This window comes from Podarcis muralis, chromosome 7 (genome assembly GCF_964188315.1).
Source record: "Podarcis muralis chromosome 7, rPodMur119.hap1.1, whole genome shotgun sequence".
NCBI classification, from domain to species: Eukaryota; Metazoa; Chordata; class Lepidosauria; order Squamata; family Lacertidae; genus Podarcis; species Podarcis muralis.
Window position 1 is genome coordinate 76525379 of NC_135661.1, and position 24447 is coordinate 76549825.

The 24447-nt window shown below is 45.9% G+C and overlaps 1 protein-coding gene and 1 long non-coding RNA gene across 2 annotated transcripts in view; one reads left to right on the forward strand and one right to left on the reverse strand.

Annotated features, from left to right (window-relative positions):
• Positions 1–1658: 1658 nt before the first annotated feature.
• On the reverse strand, positions 1659–4256 carry LOC144328583 (interferon-inducible GTPase 5-like). Its single transcript, XM_077932597.1, has 2 exons — positions 3152–4256; positions 1659–2568 (listed from the first exon to the last, which is right to left on the reverse strand). Exons 1-2 carry the CDS (start codon positions 4215–4217, stop codon positions 2459–2461), a joined length of 1176 nt encoding a protein of 391 aa, XP_077788723.1. The 5' UTR covers positions 4218–4256; the 3' UTR covers positions 1659–2458.
• A 3072-nt stretch (positions 4257–7328) lies between these two features.
• The window catches only part of LOC144328587 (uncharacterized), a 31504-nt gene continuing 14385 nt past the window's right edge, over positions 7329–24447 (forward strand). The window contains exon 1 of the long non-coding RNA XR_013393813.1: positions 7329–8227. This is a non-coding gene — a long non-coding RNA (uncharacterized LOC144328587). The remainder of the gene's footprint in view (positions 8228–24447) is intronic.

A 24447-nucleotide genomic window follows, 5' to 3' on the forward strand; every position in this document is an offset into this window, starting at 1 on the left:
AATGAATTTGTGTGAAGGCCAGGGCTGAAGAGTTAAGGGAGTGAATGCCACATGAAATGCCATTCCCTCACTGAAACAGGTTGCATCATTTTGACCCCCCACAATGAAACAAATGGTTGAAACTCCCCATTGTCGCCCACGAATAGAGTGGTAAATTGTGGGTGGGGTGGTTTAAAAAGGTAAAGGTAAAAGGACCCCTGACCATTAGGTCCAGTCGTGACCGACTCTCGGGTTGCGGCGCTCATCTCGCTTTATTGGCCGAGGGAGCCGGTGTACAGCTTCCAGGTCATGTGGCCAGCATGACTAAGCTGCTTCTGGCGAACCAGAGCAATGCATGGAAACGCCGTTTACCTTCTCGCCGGAGTGGTACCTATTTATCTACTTGCACTTTGACGTGCTTTCGAACTGATAGGTTGGCAGGAGCAGGGACCGAGCAACAGGAACTCATCCCATCACGGGGATTCGAACCGCTGACCTTCTGATCGACAAGTCCTAGGCTCTGTGGTTTAACCCACAGCGCCACCCGCGTCTCTACATGGGTGGTTTAGTTCTGTCCTAATCCCACGGTATAGTAGTATTTCACCTCAGCCTTCCCAAAGCAAGTAATGCTTCAGAGGTTTTGGACTACAACTCCCATCAGGTCTAGCCAGCATGGCCAATTAAGTCCAAAACATCTGGAAAGCATCAGTTTGAGGAAAGCTGTAGGGATCTTTCAGATGTCCTTTTTATTGAGCATTCATATCTGAGCTCATATTGGGGTGATTATACGTGATCCCACTTTCAATACCCTTTGCATCTGCAAATGTTTTGCGATGGTCACACTGCTTCATTTGCAATAGGCACAGACTCCATAGTTTCCTGCTATGCAGGAAGCCGTGCAACGTTTTCATAACACAAATGTTCATGGGTGTGTGTGCTGCCCACTTTTGTCACCCTACAGAGCAAGAGTGATCTCAATAATTACTGAGTGACATTGGGGAAGTGTTGCAGAACTATTAATAGAGTGGAATGGTATCTGGATGGCCCACTATAAACACCCCCATGCATTATTACTGTGTCGATGACATGTTGTCTCAAGGCAAATCTAAAAATGTAGTATAAACACTGACAACTGGGAAACACTGGCCTGCAAGTGCTCCAGTTGGAGAACAGCCTTTACCAAAGGTGCCATGGGCTTTGAAGACACTCGAACTCAGGACGCAAGGGAGAAACATGCTAAGAGGAAGGCATGCTTGGCAAATCCACACCGTGATCAACTCCTGTCTGGAAACCAATGTCCCCACTGTGGAAGGACGTGTGGATCCAGAATTGGCCTCCACAGTCACTTACGGACTTAGTGTTAAGACCATGTTTATGGAAGACAATCTTACTTGGCTACGATTGATTGCTAAAGAAGGGGGGGGGTGTTGATAATTGACAATATTTCTCATTTATGAGACTTTCATGGAAAACTGAAAGCTGATTAGTCAGTTTGGCCATATTTCAAAAGGAGAAAACCCAGATACAAAAGTGTGTGGTTTTTTTCTCCCCCAAAACGCTACACTGCCGACATGGGCTGCCGTACATTTGGATTTTCCTGAACATTTCTAAAATGATTAGAGTGACCATGTGAAAGCAGTGTTGATTATAACACAAATCTCCTGGCAGTATCAAGGAGATTAATTTAACCAATTAGTTTATTTCATGAAAACTTATACAGCATTTGAATCTAATAAAACCTCAAAGCGGTTTGCAAAGAGATAAAACAATAAAACCAGGAAACAATTACAGTCGTGCTTTAAGATATGCAAGAGTTAAAATACTAGAACAGATTAAAATTACCTCAACTTTCTATTTCACAAATGTGGAGGCTCCTGTCTAGCTGAATGCCCTCCTTCAGTTTGAGTGTGTATGAGGGAAAGAACATTCTGAAAGAGATTTGCATGGGACTTGTGATAGAAAAAAGCAAATGCAGCATATATATATATATAGAGAGAGAGAGAGAGAGAGAGAGAGAGAGAGAGAGAGAGAGAGAAAGGTGAATGCTGCAGCCTGCATAAATTATAACTTGAGACCATCCTTGCAAGCAGGTTCACATAGGTCACTATTTTTTTCCTAGTCTGACATCATATACAGAGCAATTCATTAGTGGACTGAAAGAATTATGAATAGGAAAAAGTCCATTTGTCCCAAAGTCTCTTTTTGGTATTGGTCTTAATTCTTATACATTGGATCGAGATACTAATTTTAAAAAGTAACTGAATGGGTATCATGCTGGCATTCAGATTATTTCACTTAGGGTTTTTATTAAAAAAATGAGAAGCCTAAGATTTATGGAATTTTTAATATAAAAAACCCCTGATCATCTGATTATTATCTTAATGTCTTTTGGTGGTGGTTGTTTTAAAAATGGAAACATGTCTAATTCGCCAGATTCTATATATCAAGCACTTAGTCATCATAGTCCATCTGCTTGCTGCTAAATGGACTTTCCCCCCTCTGCCTCAAGAGCTTTGGACAGAAGCCTCTGGGTGTCATCAGCAGCACCCGATATGCATTTCTGCAGCATGAAGTACCGTATTTTTCGCCCTATAGGACGCACTTTCCCCCCTCCAAAAATGAAGAGGAAATGTGTGTGCGTCCTATGGGGCGAATGCAGGCTTTCGCTGAAGCCTGGAGAGTGAGAGGGGTCGGTGCGCACCGACCCCTCTCGCTCTCCAGGCTTCAGGAAGCTCTGCGCAACCCTCGGGAGACCGGCTCCGAGGGTTGCGCAGAGCTGCCTGCAGTCCCCAGCTCAGCGCAGCTCTGCGCGGCCACCGGGAGCCGGGCGCGAAGTCCCGCCCCGCATCGGATGGCCGCGCAGAGCTGCCTGCAGTCCCCGGCTCTGCGCAGCTCTGCGCGGCCACCGGGAGCCGGGCGTGAAGTCCCGTCCCGCTCCCGGTGGCCGCGCAGAGCTGCCTGCAGTCCCGGGATCAGCGCACTTCTCCCCATAGCCAGCCCCACAAGCTCGGGGGACAGCGGGGAGGCAGAGCGCGCCTTCCCGCTGTTCCCCGACCTGGTTCTTCCAGCCCCGCACCTGGGGGGGGGGGAAATAAAATTGTTTTTCTTTATTTCCCCCCCAAAAAACTAGGTGCATCCTATGGACCGGAGCGTCCTATGGGGCGCAAAATACGGTAGGTGCGAAGAAGCAAAATCCCTCCGGACAGAAGGCAGCCAAAAATGGGGAAATGCTCCCAGCGGTGATATTCATAAGCCATCACTGAGAGTCCCACCAAGTCTGGCAGCACCCATAAAATGGCAGAGAACATTCCCAGCGACTGCATTGCTGCTTTAAGGGCTGTGCTTGTCTTTCCAACACGCTGGGCCAGAGCTGCAAGGGATTGATCATCCAGGCCAAAGTCCAGGAAGCACCAGGAGTGGAACTTTCTAAACAGAAATATGGGGAGAAGGAAGGGAACTAGGCTTCCAAGAGCAACCAGCAAAACAAGCCTTTTGGTCAAAATCTTCTCCTCCACAGTGGTTTTCTTTTTCTCTAAGATAGGCAGGCAGATGCTAGGGAAGCGGAGCAGAAAGACTTGCCTCTTCAGCCGCAAGAGATCGTTCTTCAGCGTTTCCTGCAGGAGGGGGAAATAAAAGCAGTCGGCTTCCCAGTTGGAGACGATGAAGACTTGTGGGTCCCTCACTCCTTCTCTTACCAAGCACTCTTTGCAGTCCTCCTGGATGTGCAAGAGGACCTTCTCCTCATTGTAGTCAGATGGCTGTTGCCTCTTGGCGGCCGACAGGTCCAGGTCTGCTTTGGTGCGCACAAAGTAGAAGCTCTTGCCCATATCTTGGATCTCACGGACCAGGTCAGAATGGGTGGAGCGGAAGCGCTGGGAGCCGACGATGATGAAGAAATCAAAGTGATTCAAATCATCCTTCTTCTCAAATTTGTCCTCCCTAAAAGTTGGCGTTCCCCTTCCAGGGTGGTCCCAAAGGATCACTTGTGGAAGTGTCGGGTGTGGGTAATCCTTGACTTGGACTGTCGTCATCTGTATGCCAGTCGCAGCGGCACGCGGGTCATCGGCACGAAGACCCAGCATGGCATTGATGGAGGAGGACTTCCCGGAGCCGGGCTCTCCTACTACGGCAATGTGGAGCGGAGTGCTGTTGAAAAAGGGCAGTGGTTTTGCCAGCACGTGTGACACAGCGCCTGCCAATTGGCCCTGAGAAATGGCTACCTCGAAGTCTTCCACCATTGTGGATCTCAGTGTGCTGCAGAGAAAGGAAGCAGGAAAATGTTAAGCGACCGGCCTAACTAGAAGCATTCATTTATTTAACAAGAGTGGCATGCCCTCCACAAAATTTCCAGTGTCGCCAATATTATTATCATTTGCCAAGCAACAAAGCTTTATAGGTAGAAGGCATGAATCCCATCACATTCCATAATTCAGAAGTGAGTGCAAGGATAAAGTGCCTAAAGGTCGTGGGACATCAGGAGCTGGAGTTGGTGAGCAATAAAACACCCTTTGTCAGTGAAGTTAACTCTTTACTCAAAGAAAACCAAACAACGCAGGCCAAGTGAACACAGCAACTCTTTCCAGTATCTCTTGCCCCAAGGAAGCTGTTGTGAGGACTGAAGGTCCCCACATCCCCCGCTCTCTAAGGCTCCTTCTTCCCCAGCAACCTGTATTTCTTTTGTCTTGTCTCTCATTGCTCTGCCCTCTTCATTCCTCTTCATGTTCTGGGAGACCAGGGGGGAGGGAAACTGGTTACACCACAAGGGGGAGATTCCCTGTCTCTACTCTGCCTCTTGACCCCCCTCCAGTTCTGCCTCTGATTCTGGACTGCTCTCTGCCACAGACTCTTCCTGCTCACTAAACCCTGTTGCCTCTTCAGCTTCCGACATCTCCTCCTCCTCCTCCCAGTCTGCTCTCTCTTCTCCCTCTGACCACTCATCTCCATCCCACCCCCAATCCCCTGGCTCTGAGACCAGGGGGTTCTCTTGCAGGTTCCCCAACTGGTGCCTCCCACCACTCCTCTGCTTCCAGCCAGCCCAGGACACAGGAGCAGAGCCCAAGAGCCCTGAATATAGAGGGGGACATGAGGAAGGGGACTCTCAGCATTTTAAGAAACTGCATTTCCTGAGTTTTGATTTGTTTTTATTTTTTTTAGGTTGGGGAGGGAGGCTGTACCCATTACATTGATGATTAAACCTTACATGTTTTTAGAAAGATGCAACAAAGAGTTACCAGCCTTAAGGTGTAGAAGAGGAGGGTCTGGTCAAAAAGAAGAAGGGGTTGGGGCAGTTTTATTTAAGTATGTTTTAAGAGCGCATCTTACCTTTAGATACTGTAATGTAAATTCTGACCCTGATTGCCATTTAAGTCAGAGGTTTTCTACCTTTGTGAGTCCACAGCTCCTTTGACCTCCTTTCTGCGGCACCCCTGTGGGGCTCAGGAGCCCAGCTATGTCACCCCTTGCCTGCAGAGCTGGCAGCTTCTCACCCATTTTCAAATAGCCCCCCCCCCCCTTGTCAAGTCTTCCCTCAGCCTCCTCTCCCCTCTCCTTGGGAGTCTTCTGGAGCCACTGCTGCTACCTGTGGTCTCTGAGCTGCCACCCCCACCCCCAAGAGATGTGCCTCCTCACACTGCCCCACGGAGCCTGGGACTTGTCTGTCCATTCCCAGCAGCAAGGGCTGGTGGTCTGGCTGGCCTGGCTCCCTCGCCCACTTGCCTGCTTACTCTGAGGCCCCACATGTGGTGGTGGAGACTTCCGGTAATGATGGCGGACAGCACTCTACTAATGTGAGCCGTTGATTTTATCTTCTTATTTTCTCTTACTCCTTTTAAAGACTATTTTAATGAATATTGAGCTCAGATAAATTTAAGCACCTCACGCCACTTTATCCCACGTTTCATATTCCTGACTCTTCTTGGAACTTTAAAACTGCATTGACTATCTTATCACATTGCGAAGAGTTTACAGGAAGATTCATGGGCTGTTCCCACCACAAGGTTGGAGGCACAGACGGAGCATAATTTAGTGTTATGCCAATAACCTTTGGCACACTACTCCTCCTTGAATAGGATCTTTTCAAGGAAAATACTCCCTCGACTTTTTGAAAAACTTAGGGAAGAGAAAAGAGCGAGGCAAAGGGAGAGATGACTCAGAGCAAGGCAAAAGGAGAGATGACTCAGCAATTAGGCAGCCCTGCTGATGCGAGGAGGGGGGTTGGTAAACGCTGTAGAGAATCTGAGGACTCAGAGGAAATGGCATGTTTGCCCCTCACCAAGCAAACCAAAATCAGCAAATTCTTTTATGGAAAAACAAAGGACACTTTTAATATCCCGACCTCGAACAGCTTCTCGCCATTAGCAGAGATAATAGATAAGGAAACTACATCGAAGGAACTATCCGCTAAACAACCTATTAACCCCTTAAACAACACCATCATGAGACCAAAAGGTCCCAAAAAAGTTCCAACTATGCCCATTCAGGCGGCAGACTGCATCGGAGAACAAGCAAACCATCTCTCTGAATTACTACTTGAACACTCTACCACGTTAGACCTAGTGGCTAAAACCGTGGACTGTATTTTTAAATATATAAGAGACATCAAAGGCTCCTTAGAGAAGATTATATCCTTTGTATCCCCAAAAGTTAATGTCAGCCCCGTAGACGTTTCACCGGAGGATAGGGCCGAACCAACACCCAAAGTACCTGTTCTATTGCGCTCAACCCCGCAGACTGGCTGCAAATTTGAAAACGAACAAACTATGGACGATTTACACACCATATCTTCCTATAATCTTTCGCTACAAGCCACTAGACTTTGTCTAATTATCCTCCCCTTCAAAGGTCAGGTTGTTAACTGGTCGTCTATACATGTCGCAAGAAGGCATCTAGCTGAGCTTCTGGGCGAAAATCCCCTTTCCATCGATCTGAAATCCACTGTCCACATTTACAGCAAGCCACACATGCAGAGGATACTGCTCACCTTTGAATCTAAAAAGCTTCCAACTTATATGATGTCCTTACGAAGTTACCTGATTAATTATGGAATTTTTATTACAAGAGTCTTTATCAATACTAAGATTTGCCCTCTTATTCCCTACTCTCCAGCTAAAAGGAAAGCAATTAAAAATGAGGGCATCCCACCTTCTACGAGCTCTACCTCTCCACCCTCAGACTTAATTAGTTGGACAGAGACCCCCGTATCCCTCCTATCAAAGGCTACTCATCTTGAGAACTCGATGGAGCAGGAATTACTTATTTCCTTCTCCCATCTGCCAAAAGTCGAACAAACAGAGATAACGGATAGACTAGATGAGCTGTTACTCTATCTCCGCAACTTTGAAGACCTAGACACATTTGTCATATTGATGTAACATGCTATCAAAACCTCTCCATGTAACCTTTACCCAGATAGGCCTTTAAGAAAGAGATGTGTTTAAGTTTGATGTAGTTTTATTAGATAATGCTAAAATAATTTTGTTAGATAATAGACAATAATGAAAATTACTGTAGAAGTTTAAGTGTAGGTATTTTGGGCATATAGTTTTTTACTTTCAGAAAGTTTTCCATGACCTGCCCTGAGATCTCTGGGTATAGGGCCGTATATAAATTCAATTCAGAAGAATAATAATACTGAAGTTGCAGATTTTGTGGAATGCAATCTTGCTTTTCTTCGATAATTGAGAAAGCGTAGGAAAAAAACCCTCCTTCAAAGGAGAATTTGGGAATACATACCACTTCCTTGGAGCGTGTTACTCTCTCATTTGGCTTATGTAATATTTTGCTTCCTGCCCAAATCTAGCCTTGCTGATTCAGAAAATTATGATTTAGTTAAGGTTTAGTCAAGGTTTCTTAGCCTTAACAATCTTTCAGATTTGTAATGCTAACATATTATACTGTTTTTATGTTATTAACCTCATTTATCTTATTTTCTGTAGTGCTCAATTAAGTTCTACCAAGTAAAGGAAATGCATTTGCTATGTGCCTGAAGACTCATTCTTGAATACTGAATTTTCTTTGTTGATATGAAGGGGGGCTAATTTCATTGTAAAGGGAACTGAGATGAGAAACTGGATTTCTGCTTCGTAGAAACCAAGCTTACATTTCCCCCCTGAACAAAGCAAAAGTGTCACACTGCCCGCTCTCCTCTCCCCCTTTTAATTTCAAAATGCTTTGCTCACACTAATGCAGCAGCTCCTCTTTTCTGCCTTGGTTTGAGGGTCATCTCTCAAAGGGAGACATTCTGGGTTAGGTGGCCGGAGAGAGTTGCCTGAACCACAGAGGCTAGAAATTATTTTAGTTAAAAGTTCGAGATTAATAAAGTTAAGAACTTGCAGCCATTTTGAACTTTTTGTTATGGCATTCTTTAAAACATGAGTCTCGCTTCTTCGTTCAGTCTGAGGATAGTAGAGCCTACAGACTATTTGGGCTACGAGGGATTTTGTGAACTTGGGTTTTGCATGTGTGGTTTTGCTTTTTTGGTTAAAACACACTGGGATATAATGGTCACGGCCCACTGCAGCAGCTCAGGAAGATGCATGGCTGGTGGTTGACACTTTATTGGCAAGAGAAACACTGACAGCGGCTCCCACAGGGCGACTTCTGCATGGAAGCCGCTGCTGCCTCATTCCTCTTCAAGCCCCTCCTGGTTCTAGAAGATGGCGGAGCAGGGGAAGGCGGGGAGTCACCTGGCCCACCCCTTCTTCCTCCACCTCATCCTGCCCTAACTCTTCTTCCTCCTCTACCTGGTGTGGCTGCTGCCTGCCGGGTGGCTCCCAGCTCCATAAACCAGTGGCTCCCTTTCCCGGGTCAGCCTCCTGGCCCCCTGTCTTTGCCCTATTCACAATCCCTGACATCTATTCTCTGAGGAAGAATCAACCCAAGACGTTTTGTTGCCTGAGGTGGACAAGATGGCTGCTGCCCCTCCCTCCATTCCAGGAGCAGAAAGCAACTGGATCAGCCATGGAATGACTTTAGAACACTGGCAATGGAGCCCTGTCCTCTCCTCACGTGAGGGAAATGGCCTTGGGGGACTTAGGCAGGCTGTTTCCAAAGGGTCAGCCATGTCAGTTTCTTGAAGCAAAAACAGCAAAGGCAGGCCCTCCAAGTGTCCCTATTTTCCAGGGACGTCCCTGATTTAGAGAAGCCGTCCTGGTTTCTGATTTGATCCTGGAACGTCCCACTTTTCCTTAGGATGTCCCTATTTTCATTGGAGAAATGTTGGAGGGTCTGGAGTTATCTGATCCCTAAGCCGCCTGAAGGCAATCTTATATGGGGAAGTTATTTTAAAATGTTTAATGTTTTATTGTTATTTTATATTTGTTGGTAGCTGCCCAGAGTGGCTGGGGCAACCCAGTAAAATGTGTGGGGCTAAAAATAGTAAAATTATCATTTTGGAATGGGACGTCCTTGTTTTCACTGGAGAAATTTGGAGGGTATGCAAAGGGTCTCATGGCATCCTAAAAGAGGAGAGTGGCTAGCGGGGATCCTCAGGGGAAATGGTTAGAGATAGCCACCACCACTGGGCTTCCTCCAATACGCACACTCTCAGCACCTGCTACCTGAGGCAGCTGCTTCACACTGGCTAATAGTAGAGCTGGCCCTGTTGGGCTAGACCAAGAAAATGGCAATACCCAGTGACAGAACATGGAACAAGCCTTCCTGAAGATAAAATAGAGGTTGGGTGGCTTTGTGGAGCCCCCTGCTCAAGCAGCCAGTCCTTCAAATTTCATCATGCTGGGGGTAGCACTAACATTTCCCTTCCATGCCTGATCCCACCTGTCTCTGCCACCACATGTCTGCCCCCCCCTATCGCTCACTCACTTGCCTGCCACCCCCTGCCTCCCTGCCTAACTCACACTCTGTCTCGGCTGCCGCAAGTCCTCTGCCAAAGCCTGCCACCTGTGCCAAGGCCACTGATGTACTTCCTTCCTGAAGCACGCCAGCTGCTGCAATGGAGGCCTGGTGGAGGCGGAGGCGCCTTGCGGTAACGGCGGATGAAGTGAGACATCACCTGTGTGGGGCAGCCTGGTTGTGCCTCCTCAAATTTTGCACCCGGGGCAACCACTCCTCTGACCCTCTGCACGTTCTCTTGACTGCTGGGGAAGGCTTTCGGTGCTTGCTTAGCTTCTGCTAGTCTGGCTGGAGAGATTTCTGTTTGTTTTTGTTCTCCAAATGGTTTACAATGAAGAGGAAACAGAGCCACCCAGTCTAGGTTTTGCCTTCTCAGAAATCAGCCGTTTGAGCAGAGCTGTGTGCTGGCAAGCAGCCAGGAATTATCAGCAACGGAACATTTGCTCTGAAATACATTGCTGCGCCAGTCTACTGTTTGTGGACCATAATATATTGGCTTAATGCATCTCCCTCCTCATCCCCATGATGTTCCACACATAGCCCCTTCCCCAGACTTGGATCTTGGCTTCTGGAAGGTCCCAGTCAGAACCAAACTACATTTCAAGTTGCTTTGTTGCATTGTTGTTGTTCTGTAGCACCCTGCTTGTGGTTAACGCTTAGCTGGAATGAAATATTCAACGCAGCAATAGAGAAATTAAAATAATAATTTATTTGTCAGACAAATAAATGAGAGGCACAGTGGTATATGGTTACCAAGCTCTGGCCTGGCCTCCTGCCATTATGGCCAGCACTTATATTCCCTTAATCCAGCCCCCTTTGCTCCTCCTTGGGCTGCCTCTGTCCAATCAGCCTGGTTGGATTTCCTATTGGCTGATTGCTATAACCAATCCTAAAAGATACACCCATATCCTCCTGTCCTTATATGGAACACAAAGAGCTATATATTGTTACATCTATAAATGACAAATAAGTAGTAATATATCTTACATGTGTCTCAACAAGGAATCTTAATTACCAGCTCACCTCTTGCCCTCCTTGCCCTATTGCCTTCTAAAACAAATGGTTAATCTTAAATTTTTATCTTAAACATATGTCAAGGATCTTGAGTTTCACATCAACATTGAAAGATCTCCTTCATTTGAAGGTTTCTAAACAAATGCCTGACAACTATATATCAGGACTGCTTGGATGGCGTCTCCTGTCTGGCAGGGGGGCTAGGCTGGTGGCTGACTTAATTTCAGGATAAATACAACTCTTACAACTATATGAAATAAGAATCTAGCATTTCTTAAATCCTTTGCATAATTACATCTATGGCAATATACTTAATACACAACACAGGTAGCCTCTTAAAAGGAATAAGGCCTTTGTAAAGTAGAAAAAGGAACTCAGTAAAAAACAGCTTCAAAAGAAGCCTCTTCAGTCTACACCCCCCCCCCAGCCAGCTGCTTTCCCCATTAGCTCTTCCCAACATTTATTGCCCTTCAACTCTCTCAGTTTAAGAAAGAAACAGCTTTTAAAAAAGACTTCCCAAAAATGCTCTTTTTCTGCCAGCTAGATGCTTCTCCATTGCTCTTGGCCTTTTAACCTTTGGAAAGAAGATCTGGCTCATTTTACTGGGAGGCACATTGGTATTATTTTACTATTTACTCATTCCTAATTATGTTTATCTCTGCCTTTTTTATCTTCTGTAACATGTAGGGTCAGTGTCCTCGCTCTCAGTCTGTAATTCCAGCTTTTACGACTTTGAGAATTGTTTTCTGCTATAAATCAAGGGGCCCCTTGTCTAGGAGGAAAACATTGCCAAAGGTTCTCTAAGCAGCTGGCATGAAACATTTGAAAATCTAAGCCCATTTAATTTAGGAACCTGATCAAGATATAAGCCAATATAAGTCTTGATTAAAAATGCAGTCTATATTCAGATGCCACATTCCCCCCTTTCAAGCTCAAGGACCTTCATCCCAAGTGTCCTTGATAGCTTGACCTTCATCATGTTCCTGAGGTAAAGCTCTGTATAGGGCCATGATATGAGGTAGAGTTTCATTTGAAACCATCTTGCTAATTGTACTTCTAGAACATGAAATGATACATGGCATCATACATAGAACCATTACCACTACTGTCAAGAAAAACAAGCAAGACAATAGTATCCCTTTGAGTCCTGTGACATTAGGTAACCAATTGGTGAGCCATCCCATATCCCATCCTTCCCATGTTTGTACTGGGACATGTGCTATATTCTCCATCTTTGTAGCCAACACACGGATTGCCTCACCATTATCAGAAATGTTAAAGCAACAGGCATTCCCTGTCAAGTTCAAGACTCCACATAGGCCTCCCTGCCTGGCAAGTACATAATCCATTCCCATTTTCAGCTGCAAAATGGCGGCTCTACTTTCATCCAACTGTTGTGCAATAAGTCTCAAACTCTGGGCCGTTGCATTGGTTACAAGTTCCACTACTGCTTGCAATCGAATTATTCTGTTTAGATTATAAATAGGATCCCGTGCCCCTTGTATGAGCTCACCAGGATTCCAGGAGGCAGGATCATAATAGGCTATAATGCGCTCTGGCGGCCAATCATCAGTACCGCTCCAACTTTGGGTACTTCCTCCTGCTATACGAGAAATATCAGCATTCCTTCGTGTTCGCTTGGCCGAACTAGTGGGCATAATCCACATTGGTGGTAATACCCATCCCAGGAAACAAGTCCCACTCCATTTGGAAGGGAGTTTCTTGTATGCCCATTCTCCACATATCCACCACAACCATCGGGTCTGAGGTTTTTGGTACGTGGAGTACAGAAGGCGAAATATCAAAAGAGGTAGAGAGTTCACAGTGCAGTATGTTAGATTGCCTTTTTCTGTCACAGTTATGTTCCATACCACTTTCCATGCATGAATAAAAGGAGGTGCACAGGGCAAGGTATTCCGAGTTCGATAGGTAGTACCGTGTGCCCAGGTATGACTATTCTTAATATAATCCCAAGTATAGTGACAATGAGAAGAGCCTATCATGGTAGAATCAGCTGCATCTGATGATTTATGTACACAGAATTCCCCTTGTACAGGTATAACTCGTAATGGTTTAGTTGAGTTCCATCCGGGGAAATTCTGTATTTCTGTTTGGTGTGGCATTTCGCTTACCATACCAATGGCATCTAATGGTATCGGTAATAAGGGCATACCTCCCTCTGAATCATCTGGCCCAAGAGAGCAAACAAGGCAATTGGTCCTATTTGCAACATTGGCTACCATTTCAGCTAAACCTACCCACATATTGTGGTCATGGCTGAATCCATATTTAGCAAATTTGGTCAGATTCAAGGACCCTTCCCCTTCCCAAGGAATCAGGATTAATAATAAAATCATGTTGATGTCTAGCATATGCATTCCTTCCACAAAAGATTACCTTATTGTGATAGCAAATAAATATTAGTCCCAATATAATTCCCCCAGTGACAGAAATGGGGAACCACCAAGACCAAAACATATATCCCGAGGATCCCCAATGAGTAATATCTCTGATAATTGTTCCACAAGGGGGGGGCAGTCAATCAATTGTATAAGAGAATCTTCCCTTTCACAATCGCTGGTTCAGATGCTCCTCAAGCTTCAGGCGTGCGCAGGTCAGCCAGCTTCCAGGTTGTGGCTGCAGCAGGCCGGTCGTCTAATGTTGCCCGTGACCTAGCCCGTTCCCGGTAGGGCTAGATACAGGGGTTTTTGGAAAGAGTCAGTTTTAAAGGATTAGAGGGGTCACCTTTGCACGTCCAACTGCCTTCGGACTTCTTCAAACGGGAGTGATGAATCCAGGGGGTCACCTCAGCTACCTTCACCGCGGTTGGAGTAGAGAGCAAGACGGTGTAAGGTCCACGCCACTTAGGTGCAAGTGGATCACGTTTCCACTCTTTCACCCATACGCTATCGCCAGCCTGGAACTGATGAATCGGCTCGGCAATGCTGCACGGCGTGCGCTCGAGGGCCCACCTGTTAAGAGAAACAAAAAACACGGGAGAGAGATTGCACTTGTCCCTGTGTCACATGGTCTCCTATTTGTTTAAGATCAGCTGGAATATCTTGAACAAAGGAGGGCGGTCTCCCATACAGGAGCTCAAAAGGTGACAACTTAAGTCTTTTTGTGGGTGCACACCGAACACGAAACAGTGTTATGGGTAACACATCTACCCATCCCAATCCCGTTTCCTGGGTTAATTTTGCCAATTGGGTTTTCAGAGTCCGATTCATTCTTTCAGTTTTCCCTGAACTCTGAGGCCTATAGGCTGCATGCAGTCTCCATTTCACTTGTAGGACTCGACATACTTCTTGTACTACTTGATCAATGAACGCTGGCCCATTATCACTTCCAATACATCTAGGTAATCCAAACCTCGGGATCAATTCAGTGAGGAGTCTCTTAGTTACCTCTCGTGCCTTTTCAGTTCGGGTGGGAAAAGCTTCAACCCATCCGGTAAGAGTGTCTACAAACACAAGGAGATACTTGAATCCCTTAGAAGGGACCAGCTCTGTGAAGTCCACAATTAGACTTTCCATGGGGACATATCCCACATGTTGGATTCCAGGAGGTTGTACCGGTCCCTGCCTGGGATTGTTTTTAGCACAAAGAACACATTTCTGTGAAATGCAAGTTGCTAATTGTGATAGGTTAATAATATACAACTTCCGACTGAGACTCTCTCTGGTTGCAGTACCGCCAAGGTGAGTAGATTCATGATAATTTCTTACAATTGTGCCTGCTAGATGATGAGGTACATAAATCCTATTGTCCGGCAGGATCATCCAACCGTCCTTCACACCTGCTCCTTCCTGTTCAGCCCACTTCCTCTCTTCTGGGGTATAGTGAGGTTTAACTTCTTCTGGAACTACCTCTGGTATGAGGGCTGCTATAAATCCTCCCACAGGCTTTTGGGCTGCCTCTCGGGCTGCTTTGTCAGCAGCATGATTTCCTCTGGTTATTGGATCCCTTCCTCGTCCATGACCTTTGCAGTGCATTACAGCAATCTGTTCTGGAGCCCATACTGCTTCTAACAGGATTTCTACTTCAGGTCCATATTTCAAGGCCTTCCCGTGGGCTCCTATTAGACCTCTTTCTTTCCATAGAGCTCCATGTGCATGCAGGGTTAAGAAGGCATATTTAGAATCAGTATAGATGTTTGCCTTACATCCGGCTGCCAATTGCAGAGCTCTAGTTAAACCTATAAGTTCAGCTTTTTGTGCTGAGGTGCCAGCAGGCAAAGCTTCAGCTTCCACAACTTCCTCATTGGTGACCACAGCATACCCTGCTCGTCTGGCACCTTCATGCAGGTAACTGCTACCATCAGTATAATATACAACATCTGGATTTTTCAATGGTTCATCTTTCAGATCGGGTCTACTGGAATAAACTTCATCCATTATTTGGAGACAATCATGTGATTCTTCATCATCTACCTCTGGTAGGGGCAGCAAAGTCGCTGGATTGAGCATATTCACTACTCGTAGATGAATCCTGGGATTTTCACACAATAGGCCTTGGTATCTAGCCATCCTTGGGTTCGTTAGCCAATAACTACCCTTATATTCCATGAGTGTCAGAACAGCATGAGGTACATTCACATACATCGTCTGGCCGAAGGTAAATTTATCAGCTTCTTTGACAAGGCTTGCAGTGGCAGCTACTGCCCTTAGGCATGGAGGCCATCCTTTTGCTACTGAGTCCAATTGTTTTGACAAATAAGCTACTGGACGGTTCCAACTTCCTAATCTCTGGGTCAGGACTGCCGCTGCAATCCCATTCTGTTCATGTACATACAGCTGAAAGGGTTTTTCCGAATTAGGCAATCCAAGGGCTGGGGACTCCATAAGTCGTTGTTTGATAACTAAAAAGGCTTGTTGCTGCTCAGGTCCCCATACGAATGGGTCCTTTTCTGCACCTCGAGTGCTTTCATGTAAGGGCTTGGCCAGACTGCTGAAATCAGGTATCCATAGTCTACAAAACCCTGCTGTTCCCAGGAATCCTCTAAGTTGTTTCCTTGTGGTAGGTTCCTTGATAAGGCAAATAGCTTCTTTCCTCTCTGGTCTCAATGCTCGTTGTTGGTGTGAGATGTCAAAGCCCAAATATTTGACCTTTTCTAAACATAACTGTGCCTTTTTCTGGGAAACTCGGTAGCCAGCTTGCCAGAGCAAGTGGAGCAGTTCCTCTGTCCCTTCTTTACAGGTATCAAAATCCTTTGCTGCTAGTATAAGGTCATCTACATATTGCAGAACCACCTTTTCTCCAGGTATTGAGGGGTAACTTGTTAGATCCTTCGCCAAGGCAGTGCCAAATAAAGTTGGGGAATTTTTGAATCCCTGGGGCAATCTTGTCCAGGTTAGCTGGCCTTTTGTTCCTGTTAAAGGGTCTTCCCACTGGAAGGCAAATATAGGTTGGCTCTGTGGTGCCAGCCGGCAACAGAAGAATGCATCTTTCAAGTCCAATACAGTAAAAAATGTTGCTTCTGGTGGGATCAAACTCAGCAAGGTATATGGGTTTGGTACATTTGGGTGCAAGGTCTCGATAGCCTGGTTTACGAGCCTCAAGTCCTGCACTGGCCTGTATTCATCTGTCCCAGGTTTTCGAACAGGCAAAAGGGGTGTGTTCCATTCTGATTGGCAGGGCTTAAGCAGACCATATTTTAATAGGCGGTCCAAATGTTTCTGGATGCCCTCTGCTGCTCGCCGGGGTAAAGGATATTGCTTTACAGATACAGGGGTAGCCATAGGTTTTAAGGTTACTACAATTGGAGCTATATTCTTGGCCATTCCTGGTGGGCTATTTTCGGCCCATACTCCTGGTGGCACCTGTAGGGTTCGGAGGAGCTTGTTTAATTCTGTATCCAATGTGGGTTGGACTTGCAAGGCTGACATTAGGCGCCATGATTGTTCCTTAGGTACTGAGAGGGAAATTATTCCTGCTGCCTTTGATGGCAATTTCATTTCTGGACCTCGAGGAGTGAAGGTGATTTGGGCCTGCAGTTTGGACAGCATATCTCTACCTAAGAGAGGTATTGGACACTCAGGTATATACAAAAACTGATGGGTTAAACGATGTCCCCCAATCTGGCATTCCAAAGGTTGGAGGAAAGACCTCTTAGCTGACTGACCAGTGGCACTTTTAATGACTACACTTTTGGATGCCTTTTTCTGCAATAGTTCTGGGAGTACTGAGTATTCAGCCCCAGTATCAATCATAAAGTCTATTAAATGGCTTCCTAATTGAATCGTGACCGTGGGCTCCTGGAAGCCTAACTTTATGGAGTCCGGTCGTTCCTAGTCTTGGGTAAAATCCTCCTCTGCCAGTCCAATGAAATTGTCTCTACTCTGTCCTTGTCCAGGTCTCTGATATCTTCCATTTCGGATCATTCCCCGTCCCCGTCCCTGGTTTCTTGGGCCGGAGCCTGGGCCTGGGCCTGGGCCTGGGAGTACTTCTTCCAACCTCAGGGGTTCAGGACACTCCCGCTTCCAATGACCCTCCTTCTTGCAATTCGCACATTGATTCCTTCCCAGTGGTGGATTCCTTCCCCGCCCTCTTCCTCCATTTAAGGGGCGGTAGTCTTGCTTCACTGCTGTGGCTAGCATTACCATCTTTTCCTTCTGCCACTTCTTCTTCTCTTGCTTCTCAGCCTCATCCCTATTCCGATAAACTCGGCGTGCAATGGCCATAATTTGGCTCATCAGCATCCCTTCCCATCCTTCTGATTTCTGAATTTTCTTACGAATGTCAGAAGCGCACTGGGCCACAAATGTAGCAGTAATCATTCTACTGTTTTCAGGGGCTTCAGGGTCAAAAGGAGTCCATATACGATAGGCTTCTTGCAGCCTCTCTAAAAAGTCTCCTGGACTCTCATTTGGTTTCTGTTCTACTTCTGAGACTTTAGACATATTAGTGGGCTTCTGGCATGCCCTGCGGATACCTTGCACAAGCGTCTGGCGGTAGGTGGTAAGTCTGGCCAGATGAATTGCATTGTTTGGATCCCAATTAGGATCTTCCAAGGGAAAGTTGTCTTGGAGATGACGGTCAATATTAAAAATATTTCCCACTCTGGCCTGCTCACGCAAATATATCTGTGCCTTTTCAATTATGTCTCTCCTTTCCTCAGTGGTGAACAGAGTATTCAGGAGCTGGCGGCAATCTGTCCAAGTAGGACTATGAGTATTTATTATTGAAGTCACCAAGTCCATCATAGCCTGAGGTTTTTCTGCGAAAGATGGGGTGTGTGTTTTCCAATTCATCAGATCTGTAGTCGTGAATGGAATATATTGCAGGGTCGAAGTTCGAGGTGGCCGTGGTCCAGGTTGCCCGTTAACCAGCACAGGCTCCTCAAGTGCATCAAATACTCTTCTGAGAGGGGCTACTACGTGATCTTTCTCTTCGCTTTGCTCTAGGGGCCTCAAATCATAGGGGATGGTATTTGTCCCAAGGCGTTCTTTTAGCAGCTTTATACGCCTGGCTGTATTGCTTGCTGACCGATTAAGGTCTCCCTGTAACTTCTGTAATAATTCTCTAGGACTTGGATGTACAGGGGTTTGGGGTAGGCAATCAGTTGTTCCACTAAAAGAGACTGTAGATGGAGTTCTACTGGGACTCACAGATGGAATAACCACTTCTGCTTGGGCTTCATTATAGGACTCCAATGCCTCCTGAAGATATTTATCATAATCTATCAAGGAATCAAGTTCGGTGACTCCAGCCCCATTATTCATTCCACTTTCTTGCCTTGGGGTTACAACTGGTGGAGTGTTTGGATTAGGCTCCCTTCGATGTGGAGCATAGGGTGGAGGTGGAAGCACCTCTTCCTCTGGTCCCTCAAAAATGGGTTTGAGTTTATTTGGCAAGATTCCTTTCCTAGCTTCGGCTTTTACAGCCAATAATTTGCATTGTTGGACTTTGCATTCCCTTATCCATGGAGGATTTTTATTTAATGTGCTCAGCCAGGAATCTATATATGAAAATTGTTCTGGGCACCCTCCAGTTTCTTTGGTGATGTTAGACCAAAGTTTGCTTACTAAATTTATATCAAAAGTTCCCTGAGATGGCCATCCAGTATTTTGTTTTGGCCATTCTAGTTCACATAACGTTCTCAAGTGCTCTGGCGTCATTTTGACTCCATATGCCCCTGAGAAGGCTTTCTTAAAATTATTTAACATACATTCAAGAGGTGTATTTCCCCCCTTTGAACCCCCAACTCCCATTGTATGGCCCTGTGAAGTATCCACTCAGTCACTCACACACACGCTTCGTGGGTTTCCTTGCCTAGTGAAGTCGCCTTACTAGGAACCGAAGTACTGCCCACTCCACACTCAGGTCAGCTACAGATTGCTCTGTACTTTCTCACACATACAATGCGCTAGATACTTCACCACACTCTACCTCCCATTCTTCCCTTTTCCCCCACCAGACCACCATCTGATATACCCAACCACCTAGCGTACTCAGTTCCCACTTACTAAGACGCAGAAGTTTGATCAAGACTTCTCTTCCTCCCAATTAATTGGAGGGCCAAAAATCCCTTTGTGCACTTACCCTTGGTTGGTTCCGTTTCCCCCCGGTCCGTCGCCGCCAGTGAGCAGGGTATCAGACAGACGAGACTTCTGCGTTCCCCCTGGAAAAATTTACCAGTGCGCGCTGGGTAAGCAGTTTAGAGATCCTCTCTCTTGTACCCTGCCCAGTAGGGCGAAGGGGCTGCGTTCCAGCAGACCACTTATCCGAGTCACAGGCGCACCATAAAATGTAGCACCCTGCTTGTGGTTAACGCTTAGCTGGAATGAAATATTCAACGCAGCAATAGAGAAATTAAAATAATAATTTATTTGTCAGACAAATAAATGAGAGGCACAGTGGTATATGGTTACCAAGCTCTGGCCTGGCCTCCTGCCATTATGGCCAGCACTTATATTCCCTTAATCCAGCCCCCTTTGCTCCTCCTTGGGCTGCCTCTGTCCAATCAGCCTGGTTGGATTTCCTATTGGCTGATTGCTATAACCAATCCTAAAAGATACACCCATATCCTCCTGTCCTTATATGGAACACAAAGAGCTATATATTGTTACATCTATAAATGACAAATAAGTAGTAATATATCTTACATGTGTCTCAACAAGGAATCTTAATTACCAGCTCACCTCTTGCCCTCCTTGCCCTATTGCCTTCTAAAACAAATGGTTAATCTTAAATTTTTATCTTAAACATATGTCAAGGATCTTGAGTTTCACATCAACATTGAAAGATCTCCTTCATTTGAAGGTTTCTAAACAAATGCCTGACAACTATATATCAGGACTGCTTGGATGGCGTCTCCTGTCTGGCAGGGGGGCTAGGCTGGTGGCTGACTTAATTTCAGGATAAATACAACTCTTACAACTATATGAAATAAGAATCTAGCATTTCTTAAATCCTTTGCATAATTACATCTATGCCAATATACTTAATACACAACACAGGTAGCCTCTTAAAAGGAATAAGGCCTTTGTAAAGTAGAAAAAGGAACTCAGTAAAAAACAGCTTCAAAAGAAGCCTCTTCAGTCTACACCCCCCCCAGCCAGCTGCTTTCCCCATTAGCTCTTCCCAACATTTATTGCCCTTCAACTCTCTCAGTTTAAGAAAGAAACAGCTTTTAAAAAAGACTTCCCAAAAATGCTCTTTTTCTGCCAGCTAGATGCTTCTCCATTGCTCTTGGCCTTTTAACCTTTGGAAAGAAGATCTGGCTCATTTTACTGGGAGGCACATTGGTATTATTTTACTATTTACTCATTCCTAATTATGTTTATCTCTGCCTTTTTTATCTTCTGTAACATGTAGGGTCAGTGTCCTCGCTCTCAGTCTGTAATTCCAGCTTTTACGACTTTGAGAATTGTTTTCTGCTATAAATCAAGGGGCCCCTTGTCTAGGAGGAAAACATTGCCAAAGGTTCTCTAAGCAGCTGGCATGAAACATTTGAAAATCTAAGCCCATTTAATTTAGGAACCTGATCAAGATATAAGCCAATATAAGTCTTGATTAAAAATGCAGTCTATATTCAGATGCCACAGTTCTTCAGACCCATGTAAATGTCAGAACAGAAGAGTTCTGCTGGATCAGGCCAATGGCCCACCCAGGCCAGGCTCATATTCTCAGAACTCAACTCAGTTCACTGTGAAACCACTCTGCCCCACTTCCTTGTTGGCTGTTATTCATAGTTTGGAAGGCAGAGGGAAGCGAAGCCTGCTTTCACTGTCACTGTAAAAAAAATATTTCAAAGTGTGCCATGTACCAGATAAGTTTTTCTAGATGAAAGAGAAAGCAATCGTCTCAAACAGCTGTCCAAGATTCAGAAAATGTTTAGGTGTATGCATACTCCCAGAAGAAAGCACTGCAGTGGAACCATGGTTCTCAAACTTAATCCATTCTGGAAGTCAGTTCGACTCCCGAAACCATTTGAAATCAAGGCACGGCTTCCGATTGGCTGCAAGAGCTTCCTGCACTCTAGCAGAAGCCGTGTCAGACATTTGGCTTCTGAAAAACTTTCAGAAGCTGTAACACTTACTTCCAGGTTTGCAGCATTCGGGAGCAGAGCAGCTATAGAGCCCGCATGAGAAGCTGGCTTTGCAAACCAGGCAGGCAGGAAGAGCACCAAACTCTCAGATGGATCCTAGACTGACAGCAAAGCCTGTGTCTTATCTGACACCTTCAGCCTTAGTGGGCATAATACAGGGGGGCACTGGGCACAGGTTCCTTCAAGGGTTTCTACAGCCTCACGCAGAGAGACTCACCTTCCCTTCCCCCGGCTTGTCCTCCAGCTTCCTGCAGCCTTGGGAGCTGGAGCTCTTCGCCACCCCCACCCTCCGACTTTGTTGCCGATTGTTTATTTATCCTGCTTAATCTTAGGAAGGGGAAGGGAGCTGCAGCCTTTTGTTATTTTGGAGCAGAAATTACATCCTGTTTCCAAGTTTTCCTCTCCCCCACGCTTGACCGGCACACAGCTCTGCTCAAACATGTGATTTCTGAGAAAAGGAGACCTAAATGAGTTCGCCCTAGATCCTCCTCCTTGTAAATAATTTCTTGGGCTGTGCTGGGTCATGAAAGAGAGCAAAAGGAAGCAGAAATTTCTCCAGCCTGAAAGCAGAGGAGGAGAATGCAAAGGAAGTTTTCCCCAACAGTCCAAAGAACAAATTTGTTTGGAGTCTTTGTATCATATCATCCCATTTCTCCTGAGTTTTGATGCAGTGTGATCCCCACATGACTGGCTCCAAAGGGCCGAAAAACTGAAGCATATAGGGTGGCGTGGGGTCAAAACAGGAGCCCTATGCCTAGGATACCCCAGTTATGGCTTTCCCCAAAGAATTCTAGGTAGTTAGTTAAAGGTGCTGAGAGTTGTTCGGAGGCCCCTGTTCCCTTCACAGAAGTACAATTCTCAAAAGTGATTCAGCAGCCTCTTTAATCAGAAGTGCCTGGGCACCATTATTGCGTGCAGAGCAGAGCCGCGATGGGTGAAAGAGGGAGAGGAGCTGGGGAGCATGAGAATGACTTGCGCACAGTTATAGGAGCCAGCTCCCAGGGGCCGAGATATGGAAATATTTTATTGGAGGGGGGCTGCTCCCCACAAGGTGATGGGCATTGCCACTCAAATGGGGTGTGTGCGCCACATATTGTGATCTATGAGGTGAAGCAGGGCTTATCTGCCTCCCCCCATATTTTAAGTTGCCCCCCCAGCACACAGTCCTGTTACCTCTGCTGCTTGGCTCCCTCTCCCTCTCCAAGCCCGGCAGGAGTTGTGTTTCTGCTACTTTCTCACAAGGACAAGGGCAAAGCCCATCAACTTTTTGGGGAGGGGGTGCCCCTCAAATATGATATTTGCAGGGGAAACACATGTAGACTCCTAACTCTGTGGTTAAAGTGGTTATCAGAGGCTTTCACAGGGGGAGGGGCCTGCTCTGAAGCATGCTGGGCAAGTGTAAACCCCATGAGACCCTGAGGTGTGCCCCCCCCAGCATTTTCTCCCTAGGGGGAGGGGGGATACAAGCAGCTCCTATTCAGCAAGAAGCCACTGCAGAGACATTAGTTCTCTCCCACTGTTTTGCATTGCTTGCTTTTATGAATGTAAATGAGCATCTAACTCTGCTCTCAGCATGGCAACCCGAAATTTCCAGAGCTTGTTTCTGTGAGCTCATTACTGAGGTAGACACCATGTTTCCTTCCCTCTTGTCCGGCTGTATACTTGAGCTGCCTTCTTTCACTGCTCCAGTAGATTCATATTTGAGAGACTCCCTTGCATGGCAGCCAACTCCTAGAGGCTGTTTCATATATGTTGGAAAGGTGCCCAGGCTGGCTGGCGCAACCCAGTCAAATGGGCAGGGTACAAATAATAAAATGCTGTCATTGTTGTTGTTGTTCTGAGTCATTTTGGATGGTGTTTGGTGTTGTTGTTGATTGAATTTATATACCGCCCTATACTTGGGGGTCTCAGGGCATTTCACAGAATAAAATCAAGATAGAAAACCACAAGATACCAAATAAAAATAAAACAACAGAACAATACCCCCCCCCCAAAAAAAAACATTTTAAAAGGGCATCGGATGTAAATCGGACCAGCCAAAAACCTGGTTGAAAAGGAATGTTTTTGCCTGGCGCCTAAAGGTGTATAATGAAGGTGCCAGGCAAACTTCCCTGGGGAGAGCATTCCACAGACGGGCAGCCACTGCAGAGAAGGCCCGTTCTAGTGTTGCCACACTCCAAATCTCTTGAGGAGGAGGCACACGAAGGAGGGCCTCAGAAGATGATCTCATGGTCTGGGTATGTTCATATGTTGTTGTGATTACAAGTATATAAATTGTTTTTAAAGATGAAATAGTGAGTGAGCTGGGTTGGCTGGCCTGATCTGGTGTGATCTGGGATTGCTTCAACATAATCTGACCCAATCCTATGTTGATACAAATTGGCCCAGTCCGATTCATTAATTGGATTGGGCTGGATCTGATGCACAGCCCAAGTGAAACGTCTTCTTAAATAAACTGAAATTTTTCTAGCAACACTTAGCTCTAGAGCCCCTGCTGCCATATTGTCCCAAGTCTCTTTCTCAGATGCCGTAATTCTCCTCATGAAGTTCCGTTCTCAGCGCCACAGAAGCTTCAACATGGAACATAAGTCCCTTGCACTTCGCTCTCAGCTGTTCAGAAAGTCAAAGCAGTGTTGTAAATCAGATGGTGTTGGGCAGAGTCTGAGAAGCTTGTGCTCAGACCCACCCATGAAAATATCAAATAAGTATGGAGGAAAGTAAACCCACTTAACTTCCTCCACAAAGATCCCCTGGATTTAGGTAGGCTCAACCCAATTTGTAGGGTCTCCTATGCCTGCAAATTTCACCCACTTTGGCCAAAAGGGGATTATTTGATTCCTCATTAAAATGAATGGGGACACAGAGCTTTATTTGGATAGACTTGTCTGGAACCCAAAACACAGATATAAGCAGAGAGAGTACAGAGTAATTAATGCAGAGATACTTGGTCACACCTAGTGAGTTGGAATGTGTTTGTCAGGAGTGCGTGCAGGAGCATGGCCCTGTGACTGGTAGGGATTTGCAGGATTGGGACCTTCCTGAGTTTGGCCTGG